General features: G+C 41.3%; 1 protein-coding gene across 4 annotated transcripts in view; it reads right to left on the reverse strand.

The window, feature by feature from the left end:
* Positions 1–27,321, reverse strand: part of DCX (doublecortin) — a 127,118-nt gene that overhangs the window by 15,111 nt on the left and 84,686 nt on the right. For 2 of the 4 annotated variants that reach the window (XM_072336730.1, XM_072336731.1), the window contains exons 5-6: positions 12,208–12,310; positions 8,279–8,401 (exon numbers count right to left, since the gene is read on the reverse strand). In XM_072336730.1, coding sequence (XP_072192831.1) covers positions 8,279–8,401; positions 12,208–12,310 — 226 coding nt within the window. Of the gene's footprint in view, positions 1–8,263; positions 8,402–12,207; positions 12,311–27,321 lie in introns of all 4 variants that reach the window. The other 2 variants (XM_072336728.1, XM_072336729.1) reach the window with 1 other exon arrangement.

Raw genomic sequence — 27,321 nt, forward strand, 5'->3', positions numbered from 1 at the left:
TGAACATGGTCCATTAGGGGAGGAACAGGAAAATTACATCACGGGAAGATCCTCTTTCAAAGACCAAAATCTGGCCTTTAGGTGCTCTTTTCATTCACTTTGTTTTGAAGAAAGCATAGTTACCCCCTGTGGTTCTATTAAAGAACCAGCCTATTTAAGCTAAGAAGCTCTACGAAGAGTTATTCTTTGGGGCCTAGAAGTCAAAGTGTGGAAGCTGAGGTCTGTATCAGTCAGCTATTATCTATGTGTTGCGCTAAAAAGGAACCAAAGTAAATAGCATCTTTCACAGAAAAGCGAAGACAAAACATTATCAAGATAAATGATTATTTTCCTACCATTGATGTCCTCTGAAGAAAGCTATTGTCTTTGATAATTTCCAAGTGTCATGCTACATATTTCATAGAGACAGACCCGCTCCTAGAGAACTTCATATGTTGTGTATCAACTCCAGGGGTACAGACCCTGCTCTTGTTACCAGGGGCTGTAAACATATAGCTCCTTTGGCACAAGCAGTATTTCCTGAGGGAGGCAAATGCCGACTCGTGCTGTCTGTGTCTAAGTGTATCATTTTCTCTGGTCTTTTCTTTTTGCAATCCAATCTGCAGCAAGCTGGAGGCCTTACGAGCATTAAGCTGCACATCTCAGTCAAGTGTACAGAAAGTGACATTTTGAAAACCTACTCCAGATGTTAACATATTCAGCGCAAGCCACAGAACTGAACACCAAATACTTTGTTGTTTCCATACATGGCAATAACGTTGCCTACCCTCCAGATAAGTATACATGTCCCTACCCCTTCAAAGAAAGTATTTTTAATTATGTAGAGTTTCACACAGAAAGACAAGTTTATAATGGCCCCAGCTTACTGTACTGATTTCTAATTTCCCATTACTTCTATCATTACTCCAGCTGCAAAAGCATGTACACAGGAAGACAGATGATTTCCATGTAGAGGACTCACACTTCCAAATGTAATCACTCAGTGTGCAATTAGACACTTGCAATTAAACAAGCATTTGAGTGTCTGGAGGAGGCCTAAGAAATGTATAAATATCATTCAGTAACAATGACCATGTGCAAGTGGTGTATTTCAAAGAGTGAGATCAGGAAGAACTGATAAAAGTATAACATCAGAAAGCAGGGCAGCAATATGTACCTGCACCCACCTTGCAGCATCTCATCATGTCCACTGACACAGAATGTGGACACAAGAATTAGGACATTGCTGAAGTCTTAGCTGGGAAGCCAGCCTGGGTAGAGAAAGGTGATCTAAGTCTCAGTGTGCAGTCCCAGGCTTAGTGATTCTGGGCCAAATTGAATTATTAAATACAAAAGCATATCCTCTACCTCCAGATCTACAGACATGCATAGCAGCCAGTGGGGCTAAAACATGTCTGGCCTTTATATCAGGGCTTTTTTCGGAGTCTGATCCCAACCAAGCAGACATATGTTTAACCTCAAGTGCAGTACTTTGGAAACTGCTATACGGACACAGTTAAGCATAAACTCTATTAATCACCTCCAGCACCCAATGACAGAACCTGGCTTGGCCTCCAGTCTGCAGGATACTCTACTCGAGAGCTTGGCCTCCAAGTTCAGACTCAGGTGGGGGTGCTCATCCTACTTGCTGTTCCTATAGGAGAAGCTCCATCTTTGGTAAACCATTCAGTGTGTAAAAAACCAAATAAACTGCCAGAGCCAAACAGGTATTTCCTACACATCATATGTTATGTTCCTTCTTCCTTCTCCAGTGATGAGCAGTTACACATTGGAACTGAGATATCTTTTTGCCATGACAGCCATAGACTTCCTGCTTTTGGCTTCATTACATCAAGTTTTGTGTTTGTTTTTTGTTTTTTTTTTCTCATTGTGAAAATATTCCTGAGGGACTAAAATCTATAATTTGCTTTTTAAAAACTCATTTGTGGCTGGCACTGACGTCCTTGGTATCTACCTCATCATTCTCTGGGGCAGCAGCATAAGCCTTGCTTTAGTGCTCTGCTATCTTCCTGTGAGAAGGAGGGAGGCAGTGAAGGTTGTGAGTGTCACTGATGCAAATGCAGAAATCATACATCTGATTTTAAGTAAGTGTAAAGCAACGTGCTGTAAGCCAAGGGACAAAGGAAGAGCTACAGGTGTGTTTAACACAGCTCAGACTTAACTGATGCTTAGTGAATTGAGACCTCTGTCTTCATACCCTCTGTGTTTTAGGCACTGATAGGAAGAAACAGTTTTTTTCCCCATTACAAATGCACCTCACCAAGAAAACAGATATTCCTTAAAAGATGTTTGAAATAATGACTTAGAGATAATTGGTTTATAGATTGACCCTTCACCTACCTGTTCTACCCAGACCATCCTTTATTGGCAGGAAGAAAAACTAGTTATAGAGCCCCAGGAACTGTTACACATTGTGCCCTGAATGGCTGCATGCCACTTTACACTTTGCTCCAGTTCCCTACATTGAATTGTCCTCGAGCTTGTTGGGGGAAAAAGGCAGAGTTCACCATTTGTCATATAATGAAGGCAATGCAGAAAAAAGGCACATGACTGTAGGTTTTCTGCTGAATATAATGCAGGTTATAATAGTACTAATACGATCTGTATTAGCTGGAATCCATCTCTGCTTTCTAAAATCCCTTACTTTATCTCCAGTTGTCTCTGAACCCAAGGCAGGAAATAATCCTTTCTAAGATGAAAAATGGCACAATTCTACAAAGAACCCAGATTTCCCCATCCAGAAACAGGAAGACTGGGATAACGGCTAACAGTCACCATGCAGCAAAAGGATGTAATTGCTGCAGGGAAGGACAGAAATTCTCTAATACAACGAGACTTTCAAGTGCGACAGCAGGGATATTAATATTTCATAAGTACCAACAAAAAGGCAGATATGACATCCAAATCTGAAATCCAAGAAGACAAATGTATGAGGGCTGCTCTGAAAGTAATGCCTCCTAATTTATTATGTTGGCTCACGACAACAGAGGTGTATGTTGGTGGTATGGCAGTAGAGGATGAACGTAACAACCAATATCCCATTATGTTTTGTTGTCATGTGTGTGTCACTGAATTCCTCCACACAGAAAAAAGTGGCACTCACTGATATTCACTGCTGAATGAATTTATGAAAACACTTGCTGAACGTTTATGGAGACCAAGCAGTGGATGTGAGCACAGTGAGGTGATGAGTGGTACATTCCAGCAGTAGCAATAGTGACAAGTGGGGCACCTCTGCTGGTGCAGATTCTTACAGTTCCCAGCATGCAGGTGCTTGTTCACAGCTGGCAAAAATGCAGAGCTAATATTGGCGACTACGCTGAAAAAGCAATGTGTCATAGCTAAGAATTTGCTCTATCAAATAGTGCTAATGTAGTCTTTGTATCTGCTGTAGTTTCCATGGAAATAAATAGGCATTACTTTCAGAGTGACCTGTGCATATCTTTACAAATATTCACAGGGAATTTTACAGCAGGAGGAGTAACAATTAAGAAACCTGGTTTAATTTCCTTCCAATGTAGAAATAACAGCGCATTTAGTGAGGCAGAAGCGTGTGGGAAACTTTATAAAGACACCATTGCAGCATTTGTTTAGTGGAAGAGTTTAGACTGCATAGGCATCCTTCACTTGGGCACCTCCTAACTCAGCTCTGCACTGTTGACACCCATTTTTAATCATGTTTGGTGAGGGTGACCTGTCCACTGGATGCATACTGCAGATTGCCAGCTAGCAGTACGTAAGTGCAAGTGGAATTACAAGCTGCTCTATCTTACGTGTGATCCAAAAGACATCTGCTGCCTCTTTAACACATTCATAGATAATGACCCTGGGGAAACAGATCTGTTCTCAGGACAGACTGACATCCTGTATCTGTTTTCTTGACTGCTGTTGCATTGTGAATATGCTTTTGTCCCCCTGTCTAAACTCTCCTGTTAGAGAAGTAGGAAATGGAAGTCCTTTAGCAGTGCTATGAGCCCTGCTCATAGGGATTCTGAGGAAAATCAAGGCAAAAGTGAGGAAAAGCCATGCTCAAATTTCAGCTCAGGTACCTGTGGCTCTGCACATGCATGGTGTACAGTGGAACTCCCATTTGTTATGTAAGCTACTGTAAGATGAATTTGGTTTGTTAGAACAAAGAAGTAAGGGCAAATAGCATGATCATTTTTACCACTGTGTTCCTCACCCGAGATTTAGCTCTCTTTTGTCTGGATCAACTTCTTATTGGAGTCGCCTGTTAAAGAAATCCTTAGTACTAATCTTCCCAAATGCCGCTCTGGCAGTACCCTATTTAAATTCCTTGGATCATATACAATACCTTTGTCCATCCTCCTACACAGTACTAGGGGGCTGCCTCATATCCACTATACCTTAGCTTTACCATAGGGTTTTCTCAGTTACACCAGCACATAAAATCTGTGAGCTGCTGCAGGACACAGCTGCATGAACACAGAGCTGTATCTCCTCATAACAGTCATTCCATCTTCGTTTATTTAGATGACCATATAGCAAATAAAGAGATAAATGTACTATACCAAGAAAACAGTGTTTAACACATTTCCATGGATTGGCTATCTCGCTTTTTAAGTATCACTAGGGCAGAAGGGCTCTGGCTCTAATACAGTGGTATTAATTCATCCACATAAGTTGACACTTTGTTGCAGCAAAATAGAATGAATGGAACATATGTGTTAGAGTGCAAGTTACTGAAACCATCCCTGGTCAACTGGATGGCAGATAGTGGGCTATTACCTGAGTTACCTGTGCTGTCACTGTAGTCACTCTGCTGATAGAGATGTATCTTGTCTCTGGCAGTTTGAGAGCTGACAGCTTTGGTTTTAGCAATATTATATATAAAAGCTTTCAGAATACATAAAAAGCCCAAAATGAAGATCCTCAAAGCCATGAGTAGGTTGCACAGCTTTGTAAATGGATTGGCAGCACTGCCTTGGAGAACCCATTGGTAAAGAAGGCTTGAACAACTTAAAGAATGTACTCAAAGCTCTGGAGTGAAGTGAGTCAGTGGAAGAAACTGGAGTCAAACAAGTGCCAAAACATCTTGGTCTATGTGAAGAACTTGGCCACAAAACATCTCCATAGCTTTGAATGAGGTTTTATTTGTGCTGACACAGGAAGATCAGACATGCTCCTACAGTGAATGGCAGGGGAAATGTCTGCAAGGCTTTTGTGTTGTCAGGATTAGCACCACTGGCAAGCTGTTCAAAAGGAGTGTTTTCTGTTCGCCGTGCTGTATAAGTGACTCAGTACTTTTGTCCACTACCTACTGGCAGCATAGGAGCTGCTGCCAAAGAGTGTGGCACATCTATGCATGCACAACCTCAGCCTTAGCTGCCTATGCAGACAAAGCAAATAGACCAGCAAGTGCAACTGACCACTGTCTATATGTACATGTACTGCATTCTCATTTTCACTGCTGATAAATTATGTACCACTTCCCCCTACATTTTGGAAGGGAAATGGAATAACTACGTAGGGTTTTTTTTGAAAGCAATACCTCCTATTTATTTCGATGGAAACTACAATAGTTACAAAGAGCACAATAACAGTATTTGATAGAGAATTTCTCTGCTACTAAACACTCTTTTCCAGCACAGTTAGCACCATAAATTACTCATTTTCACCAGCCATTAACAAGAGCCTGCATGCTGCACTTGTAAAAATCTGCACTAGCAGAGGCGACCCACTGATTCTCAGTGTTTCACCACCCATCAGCTCACTGTGCTCACACCAACTGTTTGGTCTCCAGAAACATTCAGCAAGCATCAAGGAACATCAGTGGATGCCATTTTTTTTTTTTCCACATAGTGGAATTCAATTCCACCCCTTTGCTTCATCTGCACTTCACCATCAGACACCATGCTGTCAGACTGCCCCTCTGCTGCCATCTGTCACAAGGCAGCAAAGTGTAATGGGATATTGGTGGGAAGGTTCAAACTCTACTCTCATATCACCACCATCTGCCTCTGAAGTTGCAAGCCAACATTATAAAATAGTAGGCATTACTTTCAGAGCAGTCTTTGTAGAACGATAAATTAAATAAAATAACATCTTTTCCTGTCACTATAATGTAATTTGTAATAAGGAATGTTCAGACTTCATCCGCAAGTGCCTTGGAGACTCACCTCAGAATCTGTATTTACATCATTAACGATTATACAGTTGTGCAACGTACAGTTATACAGTCAATAGGTAAACAGAGGTTAAACCAGATGCTTCATATGAAAGATTATTGTGATAGAAGGATAAATTATTGTGATAGAAGGATAAAGGGGAAAATGCTCACCAGTGTTGAAGGTTCACAGTAAACTCCACAAAAGAACAATTTCCAGAAAAAGAGAGCCTGCCTTAGTGGTGCTCAGCCCTTAAATGAGATCTGGGAGAGGTGGAGCCAAGCTCCACCCCTTCCAGTAGCACAGCTGAATTACCTTCACCTGTGCTCCCACAGCTGACTCATTGCTTGCCTCAGGTGGTTGATCAGAGGTTCAGGCTGTGATCAACAGTTTCCCTTACACCGATAGATTTCTCAAAAGATAAAAAATACTAGAGAGATAAGAGCTGAAAATAACAGAGTCTAATTACTAAAAACTAAGAAATTCCAAGTTCTGATATGACAGTCACCACAGAGTAAAAGACAGCGAAGCCAAAAAGTACAGATGTGTGGGAGATCAAACACACGGGAAATATACTGAACATACTTGAAATAAAACTGCTTCAAAATCCTTTTACAAAAGAAATAGGTAAGAGTTTTGAAGGAGAAAAAAAAAAGGGGGGGGTGGGGGGATCAGATCATCTTTTATTAATCAGGCTTCATTCAGTATTCCCTGTCTTTTTCAATGTGATAACTTTAAAACTCAGCTAAGCCTGTTGTTTCTTTACATAAATATTGACTCTTGGATAATGTGCACACCTACTTTCTTTATTATAAATTCAAGAGAAAACAACATAAGATGGTAGTAGTATTTTTGTCACTCTGTCCCAAGAAAACAACTATCTTTGGTTAACCTTCCAGCACAGGAGTTCAGTCATTTTCTATCCTCACTAAAAAAGACAGGCTGCCATTTTTGTACTGAAAAGTACAGAAAAGTACAAAAGACCCTCGTCTAGATGAGTTAAAGAAACCTGATTTGTCCTTCACTACAGGCCTTCATTCCAGGAGCTGGCTACTGTTTGACATTTCTGGTTATTTTAATCAGTCTCCCTTTGAAAGGCTCAAACTAACTGTTCATTAAACTGCATCCGATGACTCAGTGTTTTGTTCTGTGAGTCAAAATCAGGAACACAGTGGCTGTCGTTTCACGGAAGGCCATACACTCACCTAATAAAGTCTTGTTCTGGTAGCAATTAGTACCTGATGCTTATGGAGTTTAAATGGTGTCTCATCTTATGCATGGCTTGACTCCCAGATTGCTGAATGGGAGATCCTAAAAAAAAATCTACAACAGATTTTCAACCACATGAGCTGAATTTTGAATTTGATCTCCTAGAATCTTGCAATGCTTAGTTGGTGATTTGGCCTTTTTAATGAAAATCCATGTCTGGCTCTCTTTTGGAAAGAATAGCAGAACAGAAGACACTACCTGGAGACTCACTCTCTTCATTGCACAAGTCTAAAATCTACCAGTTACCATCCAGGACTCTAATCTACAGGCTCTGCAGGTCACCGTGTGTGCTATATTGCCAGTCCAGTTGAGACTGAAGAGGGAGGACAGCATTTCAAACAAAAAAGCTGCTGCAGCAAATGAGGATTACCATTTTCTTTCTCTCCTATTACTGAATGAATGCCTCTATTGCATCAATAAGCTCATCACCAGATCTTCAACTACAAGGTCACTTATCTTCTTTAAATGGTGATTAAGAGGGGACACTTCTGACTCCTGCAGTAATTAACATTTAAATTACACATGAGGCTATTCCAAATCAGTCTGTAGCTATAGGGAACATACAAGAGCACTGCAGACCTCAATTTCCTGCCTGTAAAATGGAAACCTTTCCTCTTAAATTGTTTTTCAGGGCAAGAGGTTGTGAGACTGTGGGTGGTATGTTCCCAAAGCCATGACTGCACTTAACTAACCAGAGATTTCCTCTCTGATATTTATTCAGTGATCCTGTATGCTAACAACATCGTCTTGTGTTTAAAATATGCCAGAGTCTCAAATGCAAACATCCAAGGACAGTGTTTTCAGAGTCACACACACTGTGTGTTTTCATCTTGAGCAGAGTTAAGATGCAGAAAACAATCACTCACCGTCTTGATGGTTACCTGAATCAGCTGGAGACTTGCTCCGGCGCATAGGGGCTGGACTCTTTGCTGAGCTCTTCTGAGGGGTGGGAGATGACTTACTGCCCGTGGCAGCTGCAGGGCTCCCTTTCATCACCCGGCACTCTAAGGAAAGAGACAGTAACCATGGTTATGTCCCTCCCTACTCTCACAGCCTATGGGCACTAGCTGTGAAACACACATGGGTGGCCCAGTTGCTTTCTGTTTCCAAAGAGCTGTAGAAAACTTCAACATTAGGGAAAACTGGCATTTCCATATTGTCTTCAGGCTAGAAACAAGACATTTTAGGGACAGGGAAAAAAGAAGAGCTTTGCTCCTCTAGAAGAGGCACTGAGACTGTCCATTAAAATCAGGATTCTCTCCCTGGCAGGGAACATCTTAGTACCTGTGCCCTATGAAGGGTTTTCTACCCTTCCCCTTGACTTGATGCTCACCAGCTAGAGACCAAAATGAAAATGGTCAGCATTCAGTGAGGAAAGACAAGGCCAAAAAACAGTTAATCTGCAAAACTCTCCCATGAAGACATAGCAGTAGGAACAATGAGTACTGTTTATGCAGGTGCATAAAACCAGCAAACAGCTCATAGCATGACTTAAAGATAAGTGGGGAATGGGACCTGTGACCTAAGAGGCTTTTAACCCATTCACATTCTCTTTCTGTGTTTTCACCAAGCTGTCCTTTACAGATGTGGAAAGCAAAGGCAACAAAATGGTTTTACAGAATACACCCTCTGTTCTAGTTAGTCATCTCTTTCAGAAAGGTTTACATAAACAAATGCAGCAGATTCATGTACTGAAATGCATGAGCAGATGAGAGCCCCAACTGTGTTTTGTTAAAAAAAATAAACCAGCCAGGAGGAGGGGAAAATGTAAACACGATCTACAGTGCTGTGCAGAAGGGAACTGAAATGCTAACAAATCTATATGTGTTCCAGGATTTCAGGCATATCAGGTCTTCAAAACCAGGGTTTATTTACATTAAGAATGGATAGAAAAAGCACTTTGCCTTCCCAAAGTTAACTCATCTCAGTTAAGAAGTTGGCAATAAAAAAGAAATTCCATCTCTGTCAAATTCTAACTGGTCTCATCTCCTATAACCAATTGTCCTCACACAGAAAACAGGTCCTTTGTAAAGATGTGAATTAGATGTTTCCTGTACAGGCAGGTTTTGATAGAAAAGCTCAGCTCAGCATGCATGGGCTGCACTGAGAATCCCCTTGACTGGCTTTCTTAATGGGAATTAACTGAAGCAGAATATAGCGGATGGATACATAATTGGTCAATTGAAAACAACTTGTCTGACCTAAATGTATTTTAGTGTTATTTTATTTATATATCAGAATGTATATGAAAATGTAATTGCCCTAAATCTTTTCCCCAGGCTTTCCTTACTCTCAGACTGTCAAGAGTCGGTCTCTTCTTCCAGATGGGATGATTCCCTGTGCTCCAGGGATGTCGCGTGGTAATAATTAAACCCACATTAAGTTTATTCTCTCTCCTACTAAATAGATTCTGGAAACTGTAAATTAGGGATGTAAATTGTTTTGTTTTGTTTTCTTAAGGTACTTGGCTTCTCACAGATGATGCCACAGAAGGTCTTGTACAGCTTCAGAAAAGAAATATCCCCAATTTTTTTTATCTCCTTGGTTCTAACTAATAATGTTTGATGAGGCACTCATAGCCACCTAGGAGAGCGTGCAAATAACTGCTCCTGGTGTCAATCAGCCTAACGAAAACATGGGGGACAATCATCCTTAGGCACTACAGAAGTAGTATTTTTCAAGGCTTTTCCATGTAGCTATTTATCAGAAACAGTGTAACGTTTGGATCAGCAATGTCGGCGCACCAGGTTTGGGTTTGCTCAGAAACCAAGGGAGTTTAAAACAGTGGGTTACATCGGTATTTAGTCACCTGAATTGATCCCTAAAATATAAAACTAAAAAAGTGAAAATATTTTGTTGCTTAATTTTAAAGAGCTTATTCAAAATTATTTTCTCCCCAAAGGATAATTCCTCACAGAGAAGCTCAGCTCTGCATTTACCAGCATAGAAATGCTGACTCTGATGGATTTCTCCAGCTCTGCCATCAGCAAGTGTCAGCACACCAAAGGCAATTACTGAGCATTTGTATGCTTCGCAACAAGGTAATAAATGTGGACATCTGATTGTGCTGACGTCAGGATAAGCAGGCCTCTTAGCATTGTGGGGTGTGACATTTCAGTGTGCTGATGCTGAAACCAGCCAGTATGAATGAGACAGAGCAGCAACATCTGGAAGGTGCTTAGCAACAGGGATTATAGGGCAGAAGCTGTGGTGGGCAGTCAGAAAGAAAAAGATGACATAATCCTCTCATGGTATTTCTCTTTTTGTTTCCTGATGTCCTGCCAGAGTGAACATAATAGCCAGCAATTCAAGTACATGTCATCCCAATAGGCAAGAGAAAGTATCCATGACAGGAGAGATTTTAATAAGTGACATTCATCCGCGAGACCTCAGGTTCTCTTTGCAGCATCTGATTCATAACAAGGAAGAATGATGGGTGGATAATGGAAAAACGCTGCTGGCTAATAGCTCCTCATCTGTTTCTTGGGAAGTGCAGGGTACCCTCACTCTCCTGAACATACAACAGAGAGCTGTAGATGCTCAGTACCTGCCCAACAGCAAGCTGGACTTATTTTTGCTTATTGTTGTTAGAGAAATCCAAGGTGAAAAAGGTAGTAGTAGAAACCAGGAGTGTAGGCAGAGAGCTGAGCTTCCCATGAAGTTGTTCTGCTAGGATTACATGCAATTTGTTTTATATGTGGAGCTCCCTGTGGAGCTGACTCAACTGCAGGCTGTTAAAATAAAATATGAAGCTCACATTACAGATTGCTTCACCAGCCTGATGCAGGCTTTATTCTCTGTCTGCAAAGTTTCAGCTGGCCCCTGGAATCTTTGAAATACCCAAGACCACCAAACGGGTTCATCTGGAGTACACAGGTCAGAAGTATCAGCATCAAATAAATTTAGCCTTGCTAAGGAGCCATAAAAATGCAGTTTAGAGGCTACTTTGCCTCCTGACATACAACAAAAGTTCTCTTAAGCCTTCAACACTGAGCCAGTCTGTAGCATACAAGATAGCATGTAGTTCCTGTTCCTTGCACAGCACACCTAAAAGCTTTTCTAAGTAATGTTTGGAGGTCATATTTTCTTCCAGTTTAAATGGTCACAGCTGCATTCATTTATTCTTGCCGCACTTGCTGGCACCAGCAGACAGCCTGTTGGTATTTACAGTTGCCAGGTAGGGTAACTCCTACAAGCAAGCTCTGTGTATTCTGTGAAACCAGAGAGTTTGTGGTTTAATTGATCAAAGAGACTCACAATGTTACAGATCTGTGGTTGCTTTCATATCAGGGACAGATGACGGTGCTGTCCAAGTCCCACCTAACAAACACTGCCCTCCTTTTTTAATCAACAGAAGAAAGTAATAGAGGGAATGATTTTTGTTTTCAACTGTGCTCGTTCCCATTTTTAATATTGATGTGTGTACATAAGGACAAGAGCGACAAACTGTGTGTATTCATGTTCCAAGTAGAAAAACAGAGAGTAGTTTTCTACTGCTTAGTTCTCAAAAGTGTTTCATCCTGGCTGGAACTTGAAAAAGTTTAAAGGATATATAATACCAGATTTTGTGATTAATGTAAAAACAGTGATAGAGTGGAGGAGTCCATTTGTGTTGAAATGGGCTACCCCAGTCAGTGCTTTCCCTATTACAGTATCCACTGACTGTACTTTGTGTCACAAAAGGGTGCTGAATTCCATATACTGTGTCTTAAAGAAAAGAACAAAAGCATGCAGCACTTTTACCTACTACAAGCAAATGAATGGAAGTCAAATAAGAACAGATTGAAGAACAGTGTGTGTTCAACATTACCGCTTTCATCCAGAGAAAAGTCATCCTGTGCGTAGCGGAATTTTTCGGGACCACAGGCAATAAACACATCATCGTCCCCAAAGAAATCGTGGAGACAGGTCACCTATAGAGAGAGCAAAGTCATTCATTTTAGTTTTAATTGGCAACGTTCTGACATGGCTCAGTGTAAATTTAAACAGGAAGGCACTGCCTCTCTGCTGCCCCCCAGTCCCACACTTACATGGTCCTGCTTCCTACAAGTCAAGCGGAACAGTGTAATTAAAAAGAAAGAAAGAAGATAAGAAGCAAAAAAGGAAACAAAAGCATCTACCCTGCAAAATCCAACCAAGTACGGAATTTCCAGTCCTTCAGGAGCCGACAGCCTGTGCTAGCCATCCTAATGAATGACACAGGCATTGCTGAGCTGATTCAGAATTAATAAGCAGGGTTCCCCCACGCTGGGTTGGTAAGGAGGGCTGTCACCACTGCCCATGCTGATGAGCATTTCAGTACCAGCAGAGTCTAGAAACTCAAGGACTGCTAAGAAGAGTGGCTGAGCACAGCATGTTCCCACAGAAGGAGTCTCCAAGACCATTAGCAGGTAATCCTGGACTAGTGGTTGGCAACACTGCCCATGGCAGGGGAGGGTGAAACTAGATGGTCTTTGAGGTCCTTTTCAACCCAGGCCATTCCATGACTCTACAAATCCTTTTGGACCTGCAGAGCTGGACAGGAAACCTTCATCCTCTCCCCCCTTCCTCCTTTCCCATGTCCCTCCAGCACTTGTGCAGCAATTGGGCCTGAAAAAATAGGAACGCAGCTGGGCGCTGTTTGTATCAACAAGGACAGCACTGCTGGTGGCCATTCAACATTCATTTTTCTAGGTGCTACACTGTGAATAACAACATATTCTGATATTTACACAGTCACAGTCATGGCAATTTGCACAGTTACCAGTGAAATAATGAATGCAATTACACAACAGCAGCAGGACAACTGTGCTAAGGGTAATTCCACTGGAACCAGTGGTAATTACACATTAACTCATGATAATGCTATTGCGCTGTCTCCAGTACCTAAAGTTAATTCCAGTCATCTCAGCGCAAGGACATGTGGAGAATGTGCACATCATTGCTCTTCAGGGAGAACCTTAAACACCCAGATTTGTAATCAGTATATTGCAGAAAATTAATCAGACTCCTGGCAAGCTGACAGGTGCTCTTTCGAGGCAAAGGAAGATGATGCTTTTCCATCTTCACAGAATGCTCTGATCATGAGATGCAAAGTAATGCTTGTTTCTAAGAGGGAAAAAACACTTTGGAAAGTCCAACATCAAAACTTCTATGTTCAAGATGTAAGTGTTAATAGAGAAACAGCCTCTGTAGGCTCAAGGGACACCAAATTGTGTGTACACAACTGACTGCATAGAGTTTAGCCCAAGGTCCTGGCCTACCAGCCACCTACTGATTAAGTACAGTGTCAGGAGGAGAAAAATGTGCTAGCACATGAGCATGGGGCATCTCCAGCATCAGCCCACTGACAGCACAGCTGTGTACCTGGGTGAGCCCGGAAGCACAGGCCTGCACCTGCAAGAAATAAGTAAACAAAACAAAAATGCAGCCTTCTCACAAGACCACTGCAAGTGCCTGCAGTACTGGCACCAACATCTATAATAGAGGTCTCAGATTGTTGAGGTCCAGTGTTTTGCCATGTCTGGCCACCGGGGTCTTCAAAGAGGTTGTATACAAGGAACCAGAGAGAGCCCTGGAGACAGCAGTGGAGAAACTTACTGTAGACAGCTGAATTTCCGTATCTATGGGTCTATTGGAGCTGGACTGTGAAAAGTTAATTTCAGGCTCTAATAAATAAAACATAAAGAAGGCTTTTGGCTATCCTAAGAGGGCTCAGTATTTCACACTGGTTAATATAATGCATAATTAAAGCACTGACTAAGAGTGCCAGCTCTGTTTACAATGCCAAACAGTAGTGAAAAGCCTCCTTTTCATATGTGCACAACTTTCGAGATGGAGCAAGATGAAATCTGCAGTGGCACGGATCAAAGGCAGAATTTTCTTTACAAACTCAGTGAACTGCAATCTCTTTTTGCCTGAAATTAGGATGAAAATAGTTAACACATCACGTATTGAGAATTCCCCCACAGAATGATGACATTTCAAACGAGCACTTGGTATTACAGTCCTCCCTGAGGGTGCGTGCCACTGATTCATTTGCAAATAATTGGGTTTGACTCAATACCCACACTCCCATCTGAATTCTAAGTACTACACGTATGCCACAGAAAAGACTCGTGGTTTGCTTAGCTCACTCTTCAGTATGGAAACTGCTGTGCAAAGCTAGATCACAGCATAAGGGTTCAAAATATCCACAGCCTCTTAGATGAAATCAGAAAGAACCCAGAGGGGCTTTCACCCTCTCCGGGTCACAAGTCAAAGGGTATTCTTTGTCCTTGAACTCTCCATTACCACAAGCAAAAAGAAAATTCAGGCAGCCAAGGAGGCCCTCAGATCAAGTGTCAAAGTGTGACAGATGCACTAGGACAAATATGATTACGTCAAGCAGAGATTCTTGCAATTCACCTTCTTGCATTCTTGCCTCTTCAGCTAGTGGGTTAATATGTATGTTTCATACTTGTGAACAACTGGCAGGCTAAGCACTGGAGGCTGATAGATAAATTGCATAACCCATTTGTTGTGTTCCTGATATTGAGGAAACAATAACTTCTGTGTTTGTTTTATTCATTCCCTTTTGTTTCCCGTTGTAAGGAAGGACAGACAAAATCCAACCTCTTTCTCATCAAACAATGCAAAACATTGGAAATTCAGAAAACAATGTCACTTCATGCAGTTCTAAGTTTGCTAACCTTGCTTCTGTTCACTGTACATAGCATTTCCTATTTACCCTTTGTTTATTAAACTTAAATCCTTGATCATTTCTGTATGTCCCTGGAGCACACCCCATATGCATCGCTGTCTATATAAAGTTGCTAGAGTAGACCTGCTCTGTGAAAACATGCAACTTAAGTGCTGGGTCTTACTGCTCCCAAGCCAGTCTGCCTAAATGTGGGCAGAAGAAGAAAAACACCAGGAGAGCAGCCCCAGATATACACATCCCTGCAGGGCATGGAGCCAGGAAGAGGGACTGTGAGCTGCTCTGCTGGGAAAGCTGCTTGGAAACCTCATCAGCCAGTATGGAACACACCAGGGGTGTCCTTGCCCAGCAGTACTGAACCTTTACCTTGCATTAACTGGCTCAGGGGGTTTTCGTGACTCCAGAATAACCTTAAGAATCTTCTGATCTCTACTCTTTGAAAGCCTTTTTTCTCACGTTTTCTCATGAAGAGAAAAAAAAGTGGGGGGGAATACTACAAGCCTCTCCCCTGGTACTGTAGACTATTTAAAAAGTACGTGTTCTGCTTTAGCTTACCCTAATCAACTGCTCTAATTATATCCAATAATTAGTCTGGAACACCATGAAAACCCTGGAAAAAAAATTACCCCGATGGGTAACCTGAAAATCGTTGTTTCAAATGCTTCCTTTTGCTGTTAGCTATCAACTCATTGAAGCTCAGGGCAGAAAAATGATAGCACTCTGCTAGTGCACACGCCTGTGCTGCTACCTGACAGTGGTCACTGTGTGGATGGTTCTTATCCTGCACAATTTGCAATGGCGCTGGCATCCGTGAAATTAGTAAGATGCTGACTTCTTGAATCTGCAAATTTTATTATTAATTTGATCCATGGTGGAAAATTAAACCTGTGTATATCATTACAGTGGAGAGAATAAATAACATTGGTTTACAAGCCTTTGTTTAAAGAAAGATAATATTTAATTTGAAATTCAAGACTGAAACGATAATATTGACACAGAAAGGATCGCATTGCATGAAATGTTTTCTCTCCATTTCCTGCAGCTTAAGCAATGCCAATAAAGGAAGTTGAATCTTCACGCTCCGGTAGATGAGGCACAGATTTATTTCTCACAGAGTAATTCTTTCTAATAGATCTGCTGGTAACGTTTTTCTTTGTGTCAAGTTCTGATGTTTTTTTAAACTTTACAGTACATTTTAGGGAAGGAGCAGAAGTCGGTAGAGATCAAGAAGTTTTAGGGAGCACCAGACCATTCGCAGTTCCTTGGGTTTGTTTCCTCATTAAATGGAATGTGGTTTGTTTCCTCATTAAATGAAATCCTTCTCTGTGTATAGTAGAAAAACCTTCCCTGAGAGAACAATGTCATTAGGATTTCCAGGAGGGGATTTCCGCAGTGACTCTCCATTAGTGTCTGCTGCAGCCATTTTAATTGTGGAAAGGGAAGATACGACCTTTGCAGCGACGCTGAGCCTTCCAGATCATTTTAACACAGCAGCTGTAGAACAAACCATTCCACAAAATGGAGCTAGCTGTGAGCTCGTGGTTGGCTGAAATGGTTTTGGTGTAGATAGTCTTAGTTCGCCTGGAAAGGGAGCGGTCAATATGCAGGATATAGGTGTGCAGCTGTGAATAACCAGCTCTCCCTGCCATCCTCCACAAGGCAGCGGGAGTATTTCGAAATTCTAATTCAGTAATAAATGAAATAACTGAAAAGAATTACAGATCAAAAGACTGAAGGCTTAGTCTATGTCACCTACCGGTGCAGAACCTCCTGAGCTTTATAAGGGTGTTATGCTTAACAAGCACTTTTTGTTCTCTTTCATAACCTGCAGAATGACAGCTTGCAGAGCACGCATGGCTAATGTGTTTCCTCACTGTCACTGTAGTACCGGCAGTGCAAAGGCTGTCACTGCAGTAACAGGCTCCAGCAGCATTTGTGGGCGCTGCCACTGCTGGACTGAGCTCTGCCACTTATGCAGGAGACCTCCAGTAGCCTGGAGTGGCCATCACCATTTGCCATGAACACAGAAGGTGTCTCCAAAGAGTGATACATCACAAGGAGGGTTAACTGAACTGTCTTTTTCATCTTTCTGAGAAATGCCTTTATTAGAGGTTCCTATTTTTAGCTTGACAGAGCCAGGTCAGGCTGAAAGATAAATGGTCAGATTCTGTAGCTGGTGATTATTCAGAATAGTGATTTATGTACGTACTCCTGCCCTCAGATTTTCCATCTCTTCCTTATGTTGTGGAATGAGCAAAGACCGCTGCTTAAATGGCTAGCAGAGATCTGGCAAAGGTTATTTGGAATGACACAATCACGGGTCTGACTTGGAGGCTGAACACACCCCATCTCAGGACTTCTATCTTTAACCATCTGCTTAATTCTGTACAAGTCTTACGGTAAGAGAGCCAGGGCAGGATTTCTTCTGTTCCTTTCTCCCTTAGTCACAATTACTATTCTTTTTTAAATTCTTCCCTCTGATATAACCTTCTTGTCAGGAATTTAGGTGGCAGAACAGAAAGTGATAGCCATGTTCAAACTGTTCCTTAATTATCTGCAGATCTTACAGTTGTGCTCAAAGAAAATAGATATCTATTTCATTTCTTAACATCATCAAACTGGTTGAGCTTAGAAGCCTCCAGAGTTGAGTGTGGGAAAATTGTCTGCAGAAACAGTTTCTTTTAAGGCCAGAAAGGCTGTAGAAACCGATTTGCATGCTATGCACACACAAAGCCTATTAAGAGCAGAATAAAAGGAAGAAATGCATTTTCTGAGGCATACATTTTCAAAGGTACTTTTGTAACTGCTATAAAATTGAATACACCTGACCATCTGTCAGCTGAAGACAATGCATTTCAGATGCTTGCTTATGTCCTCTTTCAACACTCAAGTGCTAGGTGGAGTTGAAGAAGTAGGACAAGCAACTAAACAGACCCTGGGAGTTTACTAAGCTGAGAGCATAACTAAACTGTGCTTTAGCTCAGTTTAAACTCAAACAGGAAATCCAATGGACTTATACTCCAACACCTGCACTCAAAGTCAAACTGGCAGTGGTATGTTTATTTCATGTCTGAATAACCACAACCCTAAATCACAAAGGCAGCCCTGCTGTATAATTAATCAGTTGTGCACTTGCAATCAAAAAAGCATGGTACAGCAACCAAACATATACGGGCTTGTCCACAAGAAGACTCAGCAAGGTCATGTGTCAGAGTGAATATCAGGAATGAATGGACATGCTGAATGGATTTTAAATGAATTGCTTTCTCTTCTCTGACAAGCTTTTCACCACATGTCCAGAAAAAAAGTAATAGATTTTCAGGCTTAATGGTTAAACAGACATAATGGAAAATAAAGATGTTAATGCTGGAATGCACCGTTCTTTATACAGTTGAGGTTTTTGTTGTTGTGTTGTGGAGGGGGTTTTTTTGTTACAGTCTGAAGACTGCAAGCCCAAAGTAGATACTGCATTGATTTACATGTTATTAGATTCTGGTTTCCTGCATTTAAAATAAGGGATGCTTGGATTCAATTACTTCTTTAAAGCATTCACACGCCCACTCAATAGATCCCACATTTACATTCACAGAAAGAAAATTACTTATCTGTTTTTAGGAAAAAATGCTGCTTAAAATGAGTAAGCAATAGAAAGATGAGTAGAAAAAGAATGGATGTTGGTATCTACAAATGGACTGGGAGCACTCCAACATGCCAGCCCAGACCAGGGATGCAAGTGCAGTTATAGTGCCTTGGGGGACCCCCTCTGAGATACCCTGCAGTAACGGAAGGGGACTTTGTCATCTGCTCCTCCATCTCTGCTCTGTGCCAGACATCCTTGTAGAAGCATGTCACAAACAGGGTCATGCTGGCCCTTCACAATGCAGCACACGTTGTGAGGGGAAGGAAGATTCATCTCTACCATCTACATTTTGCTCACTCTGTAAAAACCTGCAGTGAGACTTCCATCCTTTGAAATGATGGAAATCAGAGACCTCAGCTTTCTCTTGTATACATGGAGACCCATGGCTCACATTCAAACCTACATTTGTTTCAATCAAACTATCAGCTTCACTCTTTTTGCATCTTCTTTGATGCATGAGGGAATTTTTACACCACTTTCCATCATTTCTCCTACTTAACATTTTTTTATCGATGAAAAATGCAGATTTTCTCCATTGAGCTGCATGGTACAGAATGTTGATTTTGAGAGCTTTACGGCCACTCAGAATATCTTATTATATTGTGACTGAAGCAGAGCAGGGACACCAACTTCTAACCTATATGCATTATTTGGATTCATTTTGTGATGCTTATTCAAATGGAATAAGAAATATTCATGCATGTATATACAAGCAACTTGCAATGCTTCGAGCAAGAAGAATTGCTGCTCTCAAAAGGACTGCAGCACAAAGTACCTATTTATTTAAGTATTGGGAATAGGGCAGTTCAAAATAGAACAGAATAAAAAGTAGAGACGGGAAGGACAATAGGCAGACAAGCTACCCAGTAGGAATATTAATACTGAATTTAATATATCTGGTGAATCAGTGGTGCTTCCAAACCATGTGAAATCCAATTAGCCCCTGGTAGAAAGGTTAGTTTATTATCCTCATTCTCTATACATATGAAGCAGACTATGAGGCGGAAATTCAGGCTGTTGATTCTTTTTACCCAGAAGAAGGGCTTTCTCTTGCATTCATAATGGTATCACATGAAGGACAAATGTGCTGTGCAGTGCAGGGGCTTGAGCAACCCACCCATCAACATCAATATATTAAAAAAATTACTCTTTCTCCACCCAGAGAACCATAAAATCAGACATCCTAGTTAACAGATGAAGATAGCAAAGGATTTCTAAGGGAGGTTGCCCCCACGCCGAGAGCACTTAATAATCCAGAGAATTCTGAGATCATTATTGCTAATCATTCCCTCTCATCACTTTTGAGAGGAAACCATACGTCTGGACTTAGAAAAGAGCATCAGAGATTTTGGAAGTAGCCTGACTATATGGTGAAAATGAAGCAATGCTGCTCAAAATGGCATCCTTGAGAGAAGGGGCACAGAGCCTGTCAGCCCAGTCAAGGTCAGGCTGAAAAAACAATGGGCTGAAATTTCCAGCTAATGAGATTTCCAGCAACAAGCTTCTAAAAACCTGTAGCTGTTGCTGATCCTATTGTGCATATCTTCATAAAAGAGAAAGGCTGTTGTTCAGCTTTGTGCAAGATTTCCTTTAACCGTAACAATGGTACTGAATGTGGGAGAGAGATATTGGCAAATAGATCCTCACCCTGATTAAAAAACAAAAGACACACAAACCCCAACAACATAAACCCATGTACAAGGACTGAATGGGTTGGATGCATGCCCACAAGCAACTGCACCATCTTCACAGAGCACAGAAATATTACTACCCTTAGCTAACCAGCAGGCCCAACTGAGTGAAAAGCTTTACTAAGCACTTACCACTTGTAAGCAAGCTCTGAGGGGCTGGAGGAGATCAGAAGCCAGGACTTTACTTAGTCTTGCAGCTGAGCTCTTCCTCAAGGAGCTCTTTTCTCCATACAATCCCTTATCTCTGTGCCTACCTGGTGAATGAAGAGATCAGCACAAGCAGCTCTACATCTACCTCTCTGCCTGCAGACTCAGGTGGGAAGCTGCTGGGGCACAGAGGAAGTACAACCATTTTTGCTGTTAAAGTTGTTCCCACACACACATGCAGTTCACACTGTCTCCTTAAAAGAGCAGGATGGCATCTCTGCTTTCCTTACCTGCTAGATGGTTGCCCCAGGAAGGATGTCTTTGCTGCCCCTCAATATCATATAAATGTCCTTGCTCTTTCTCCTTTCTCTTACCAGCAAACACTATATAAAATTACTTCCACCAGTTAATTATTTCATGGTTACATGCATCAAGAACTTAATTCTCAGCTCGAACATTTCAAAGTATAATACACTGGCCAAATACAAAAGAGATTCCTTTGTGAAGTCTTACTCACCTGGATATAGTGATGGACTCCAGCCCAGCACTGCAGCTATAGTGACTGCAGATGAACTTTCACAAAGGGACAGAACTGATTTATTCATGCATTTCCAGTTTCTGGGGATATGTCCATTGCTCTTGCAACCCCATTCTGCCTAACTATTGCCTACTTTATAGTCATGGAAGCAGGGATGGCATCTCTGCACGGTGCCTTCAGGCTGAATGAAGTTCTGGCAAAATGAAGGATTACACAGGTGTACAAAATAGCAGGATTTGTTCCTACAGCCCCTCCGTGATGTGGTTTAGGATGACATAAGATAGGAAATTCTATCTTTGACAATGACTCAGAGTGACAAGGGGAATCATATTTAATACAAACACATTTGGTTTCCACGCAACAAGTGGATGTGCTCTTCTCACTGAGGCAGACTCTCCGAGAACTGTAGCTATTCGACATTGTCGTGTGTCCCACTAACATCAGTAACCTCCTTCCAAAATAAGCACTAAAGTAAAATCAGCATCAGACTTGCCATTATTACTGGTGTGTCAGGAGAGCTTCAGGACACTTCAGTTCAAGTCAGGCATCACCACTGACTTTGAAGGTAGCGGGTATCAAGCTGGCTGCCCTTTCCCCAGCACAGTGGCAGCAGCACACTAACACACTTCACTGCAGATAACCTTGTCCTCCCTGGCATGTCGAGTAGAAAGCATATGTTGATTAGGACTATGGCAATGTGTTACCACTGTTTTTTTCCAGGGGAAGATGAACTTTAACTCAGTCACAATTAAAAATCATTTCTGAACATACAAGACTATTCTGCCTATTTACCTCATGCACAAACTTGTGTATCAGCCTCTCCTCCGAGCTGCTTGCTCTAGGTCTCCAACTACAGAGTCTTTCAAAAGCATGTCTGCTGTTTTCATTGTATCTAAAAATACTCTATTAACTAATTTTTGCATATGTCACTGAGCTCGTACTTTGTACAGGCCCTTCTCTGTTTCGTTCAACATTTGCAAAATCCTAAATACCTTTTCTCCAGAGGAGATATAAAAGAGCTAATATTTTCACTGCAGACTACGTTAACAAAAAGAAGACACGAGTAAGAAGTATTGGACCTTCAAGCCACCCTTCCTAATACAGACCTCCAAAACCTGATAATAAATGAACTGTCCTGTCCTCCAGCTGCAACTCTGTTTGCAGGCTATGGATCCAAGTCAGCCCAATTCTTGAAGGGGATCAGAAGATGCATCTGGTTCTGTATCCAGCAAAAACTGGCTTTGCGTTTCACCACACTTATAAACACTGAAGTTTCGCTCAGTAGTTAAAATACTCTTTTTAAAGTTCCTTAAGACATTTTGACTTGTTAAAACCCAGTGCTTGCAAGTATCTTTATCACACTGCTCATTTTAGAGATTAATGGGAATTAAAAGTGCTGCCCTTTAAAAATGAAACTGTAACATGCTACATTCAAACTAAGGGAAAGTAACAATTGCCATCAGGCTGTTCTTTCAGGGAGTTAGAATTTCTTCCTTAATTATAATTCTAAACATGTTCTTTGCGTTATGGGAGATTTCCTGAATTTAATGCAAATGCATATGCCCCCTCTTTCAGAACAATTTTGTTTTCACTCTAATTTCTGTTAATCTTTGGATAAAGCTATTATTTTTTTTCTAATTAAACGGGCCTTTTCAATTCAGCTGACAGCCAAGAGAGTCATGGAAAATTCAGTATGATGTCCTGAATTAAACCATATTAGGGTAGAAATTAAAAATGTTAAGCAGGCTGAGAGATAAAAAGTACTTTGCACAGAACATACAGAAAGGCTGCTGAAGTGAGTGTCCCAAAGCCTCTCAAATGAAAGCGCTTATTTTTTTTATTTGAAATATGTCCCATCCCTTACAATTCTATAGACCTGTGGCAAGTTCCAGCTTAGCGTGCAGTAACGTTAAAGGAATAATTGATGCAGGAACACTGAAATAGATGGTGTGTAAAATGGCAGTCTGCATAATTGTCTGGAGTGAGTTCAAGCATTTCTGCAGTGAAAAAGCAGACCTGCTTTATAATCCTATCACGTCTCCTGGCTGCTGTGTAGCAGGCAAATTTCATTTGGAGATGATCCCAAGATGCTGTTAATTTACCAAGGGGATTCCTAAAGGCAGAAGGTTAAAGCCGTCTTGCCCCAGATGAACAGCACCTGAGAGAGGTATTAAAGGATCCACACTAATTTTGGCAGTGATGTTCAAATTGCATCAGTACAGTAGAGATGTTGCACATCAAGCTGTTCCTTAGCATTCGACAGTGGCAGGACACTGAGTGATCAAACACCTTCCTTTGTAATGTTCTATCTTTCTTTTCAAAATATAAAGTGTTATGTGATGGAGGAAAGGGGAGCAGGAAGAGGAGGGGGGTTAAAAGTATTATGCAATTAATTTCTGCTCTGAAACATGCAAAAGCCATTACATTCAGAAGGTATTTCTCATAAAATGAGCTGTAAGCTACTGAAGCAATTAGAAACTAATTGCTGGAAGATTCCCCCAGGGGACACATGACAAGAGAAACTAGAGATGGCCAGAGACTTAGGAGCAAAACTACATCTGTTTCTTTCCCAATCTGTAAGAAATAGCAAGTTCCTTTCCTGCAGGTGCCGGGTGACTGTATGAGCTCACACATCAGCTGGTTGCAGATGGTTATGCACATTTACATTCCCTTTGTGCACTGGCTCTGGGATAATTGGGTACTGCTCTTCTCATCTGAACTGCAGAAACACATCTGGACTTCTTCCTCTACTCCACTGCTGCATGAACTCATAAGCTCTTCACATATCATCCACTCTCTATCTCTTCCCCACCCCTCTAGTCCGACCGTGTAATTTTCACAACAAATGGATCCTTTCTGCTGAGGAAAGAACATGGGCCCAGTATCCACACACGCAGGGCTTCTCCCTGCTGCCACTGCCTCTAGCAGGGACAGTATGGGGCTATTTCTTCTCCGCAGCACTGTGGTGCGAGACAGTCCTGAACCCAGAGAGCACTTTGCCTTCATACTTCCAGGGACAGATGTTGCAATATTTCCTCCTGGCAAGATCCTTCCCCCATCCCTCTGAAAAATAAAGCATTTCTTGTTTCTTACAGATGTTAAGTCTGATGTCATGTGCGCCCCCAAGAGCCCTGGGTCAAAGCGCCAGTTCTTAATCCTCATTGCCACATTGGGGATCAGTAACTTTGCAACTACTAACTAAACAAAAGGACGTTACCTTCTGTTAGACCTGATGATACCTTATATCAGTTAAAAGATGCAGATAGGTTTGTCGTTTGCTTGTTTTGTTTTTGATTACTGCAGACACCAAGAAAGAAGGAAGGCTTGCTGCATGTTTATGGTGGACATGCTGCTCATACATAAACTCACATGTAGACACTGCAAAAAACCTCGAGATACAAAGGGCCAAATCCGTACTGCCAGAAAAGCCTCCTGGTAAAAATCTACCAAAGTCAGACGAATTATACAAGGCATCCATCTGACTTTATTCCTTGATTAAATGTACTGACAGCACCTCCAGAACTTTGCATTTTATTTTCCTTTTTCCTCACCTCAAATGCTTTATAGCTTCCCTTTGCTCCCTTCTCCTTTCATCTCAGATCATTTCTGACAGGTAATCCAGCAATATCAGCCTCTCCTGAGGAGATTTCTATACTCAGAGTGGTGTGCTTTCCATTTGCTCCAGCACTCTAACACACATCCAGTTGAGACAGCACGGGCTGGGCTTTTTTAAGAAACATCAAATGTCTGTAATTCCAGTTGGTTTCAAAATGAGCTACAGACACACAGACTCTCAGACACACGAGAGCAGAAATAAACGGAGAGGTAATTGTAACAGGACCACTTCTCTGAGCTCTCCTATATTTTCACTGGAAGCTCTGAAGAAATACTGCTCAGCCCAGAAGATACATTTCTATAGGGAATGTGGTGCCAGCTCACTAAGATGTCACTGTACCAAACCACCTATATATATATATATATATATATATATACATATTTATTTATTATTTACTTTTTTAGTCAGTCTAAACATTTTGTTTCTTCCTCAAGAGAACACACAATACACACTGTTATATCATTTTTACTCCAAGGCAGATTCTTGGATAAAAAAAAAACCCAAAACACTCTGAACATTAGATGATGAATAGTATATTTTTCCCTGCTGCTACTCTTCACTGTTCTATGTTACCTAAGCAAGCAGTAAATCTGCTTTTCCAAGATGACCTATCCATAAAAAGTTTTACTCAGAAGAATTTTCCCTAGATATCTGCCCTGGTTCTAGAGCCACCGACCCTCCCCTGTGTTGCAAGAAGTCACTTCTTCTATTTGGTTGGGATTTGACCAACGAAATCACTGTTTGGCGCACAGAACCTGTTCTGCACAGAGCTCTTGCCAGCTGCAGGACCATGCTGCTGGGGAGCCACGTTACTGGAGAGCAGCAGGCAGCCCTCTAATGCAGAGAGTCCTGGTAGCAGTATGCAAACTGACCTCACCTGGTTACTATCAGCTAGAGATGCTACTTAACATCCAAACGTCTTTTGTTGGAAGCAGACCCAGACTTTATCAGTGTACAATTATTTAAGGACTACCAAATGGTCAAATAACAAAGCATTTCTTTCACAAAATGTCATTGACTTCTAAGAAAAAAGTGGGTTTTGGTGTTATTCTAGCTTTCAGGTGTAAAATTTAGGCCAGCAGTTGGTAAATGAAGGTTCCAGTATTTTCCTGAACAGACTTTTATTCTTTTTAGAATGTAAATGGAAAAGGGAGAAGTTAAATCTTATGGACCAAGTCATTATTCCTGTAATCCTCTCTAAGGCATCTTGCTTATCTATATCAAATGAAAAATAAGGCATCAACATTACAATCCTTTCCACCTTGCCCTAGTGATATCTATTGATTCTGCCTTAGAAACGTCTGTAGAAACCCTAGCGGTGCTTATTCAGTCTTTTGCATCTCCTGTAATAGTGATGATGGATGTCTCATCCATTGTAGTGTCAGAATTTGGTCTTTGAACTTACCTTTGATAATAGTAGGCCCCATGAGATTAGCAGGCCTGAGTCCCAGATATCATGCTATCAGTCCTTGAGAGCTGCTGCAGTAACTGCGCACAGTTTAAACAATGCGAAATGTGCTTTTAAATGAATAAGACAATGAGCTGCCAGGAGCAATATTATTACATGCTGTGGCTTCTGGGGTACAGTATTGTATATTGCTATAAGCATTATTAAGTATAATGTCATTCACTACAAACTTCCTTTGCACCAGATCTAATTTTGCTTATGCTGATGAGAACCTTTTCCAGCAGGTAGCATACAAACTCACATGAAGAGGTATTGTATTTACACTGTATATGTGTTCATTTTATTGTTATTTTCCACTCGCAGCTATAGCCACTATGAAGATGAATATTCCTTTCTCATTTATGTATACAGACCAACTTGCCATTTGAGGGTTAATGAATGACAGCAAATGGAAGCATGACAATAAAATTAGCCATGCCCTGAGCAACTCACTTTATCAAAATCATGAGTTTACATGATTAGCAATGGATTCAGTGCAAATCTCTGCTATGCTAATTAGAAGAAACAGTACAGATTATTTGGGAAGAGCATTCTAACAATTAGAAGTTTCTACTTTTAAACAACAGTACTGGACATCCGTTTCAAATATTCATGCCCGCTTAAGACTATTTTATACTCATCTCCCAAGTGCTATTTAATTCCTATCATGTGTTTCTGCTATTTTGTATCCTGAGGTAGTGGAGTAAATCATCCCCTTTTTAAGCTAAGTCTTGCTGTAGCTGCTCTCAGTCTCTTTAGATTCAGGTCAGGTTGCTCTCAGCAGCCTCCAGCATGTACCACATTCTTCACTCCTCTGCAGCAGGTATGATTCCGATCACACAGAGGTCAGTGGGAAAATTCCCCACTGACTTCAATATGCATTGGATCAGACCCAAAATCCCCACAGCAATCAAGAGATCTGAAGGAAAGAATTACAGTAATTTATTGGTTGACACCACTTGACCATTGGAAGACATCATCCTGTCTCCACCAGAGAACCGTTAACAGAGTATAGCTCCAGGCTTCTGCAACATGCAGTTTTCCTATGGGCATCACAACAAAGTCCATGCACAAATTTCATAGGTAACCTGATTAGAAAATGAAAACTGTATGAAGCCTAGACTTTTCCCATACATGCTCACATTATACGACAGGTACAGGGTTGAA

The sequence above is a fragment of the Excalfactoria chinensis genome, chromosome 4 (genome assembly GCF_039878825.1).
Source record: "Excalfactoria chinensis isolate bCotChi1 chromosome 4, bCotChi1.hap2, whole genome shotgun sequence".
Classification (NCBI taxonomy): Eukaryota; Metazoa; Chordata; class Aves; order Galliformes; family Phasianidae; genus Excalfactoria; species Excalfactoria chinensis.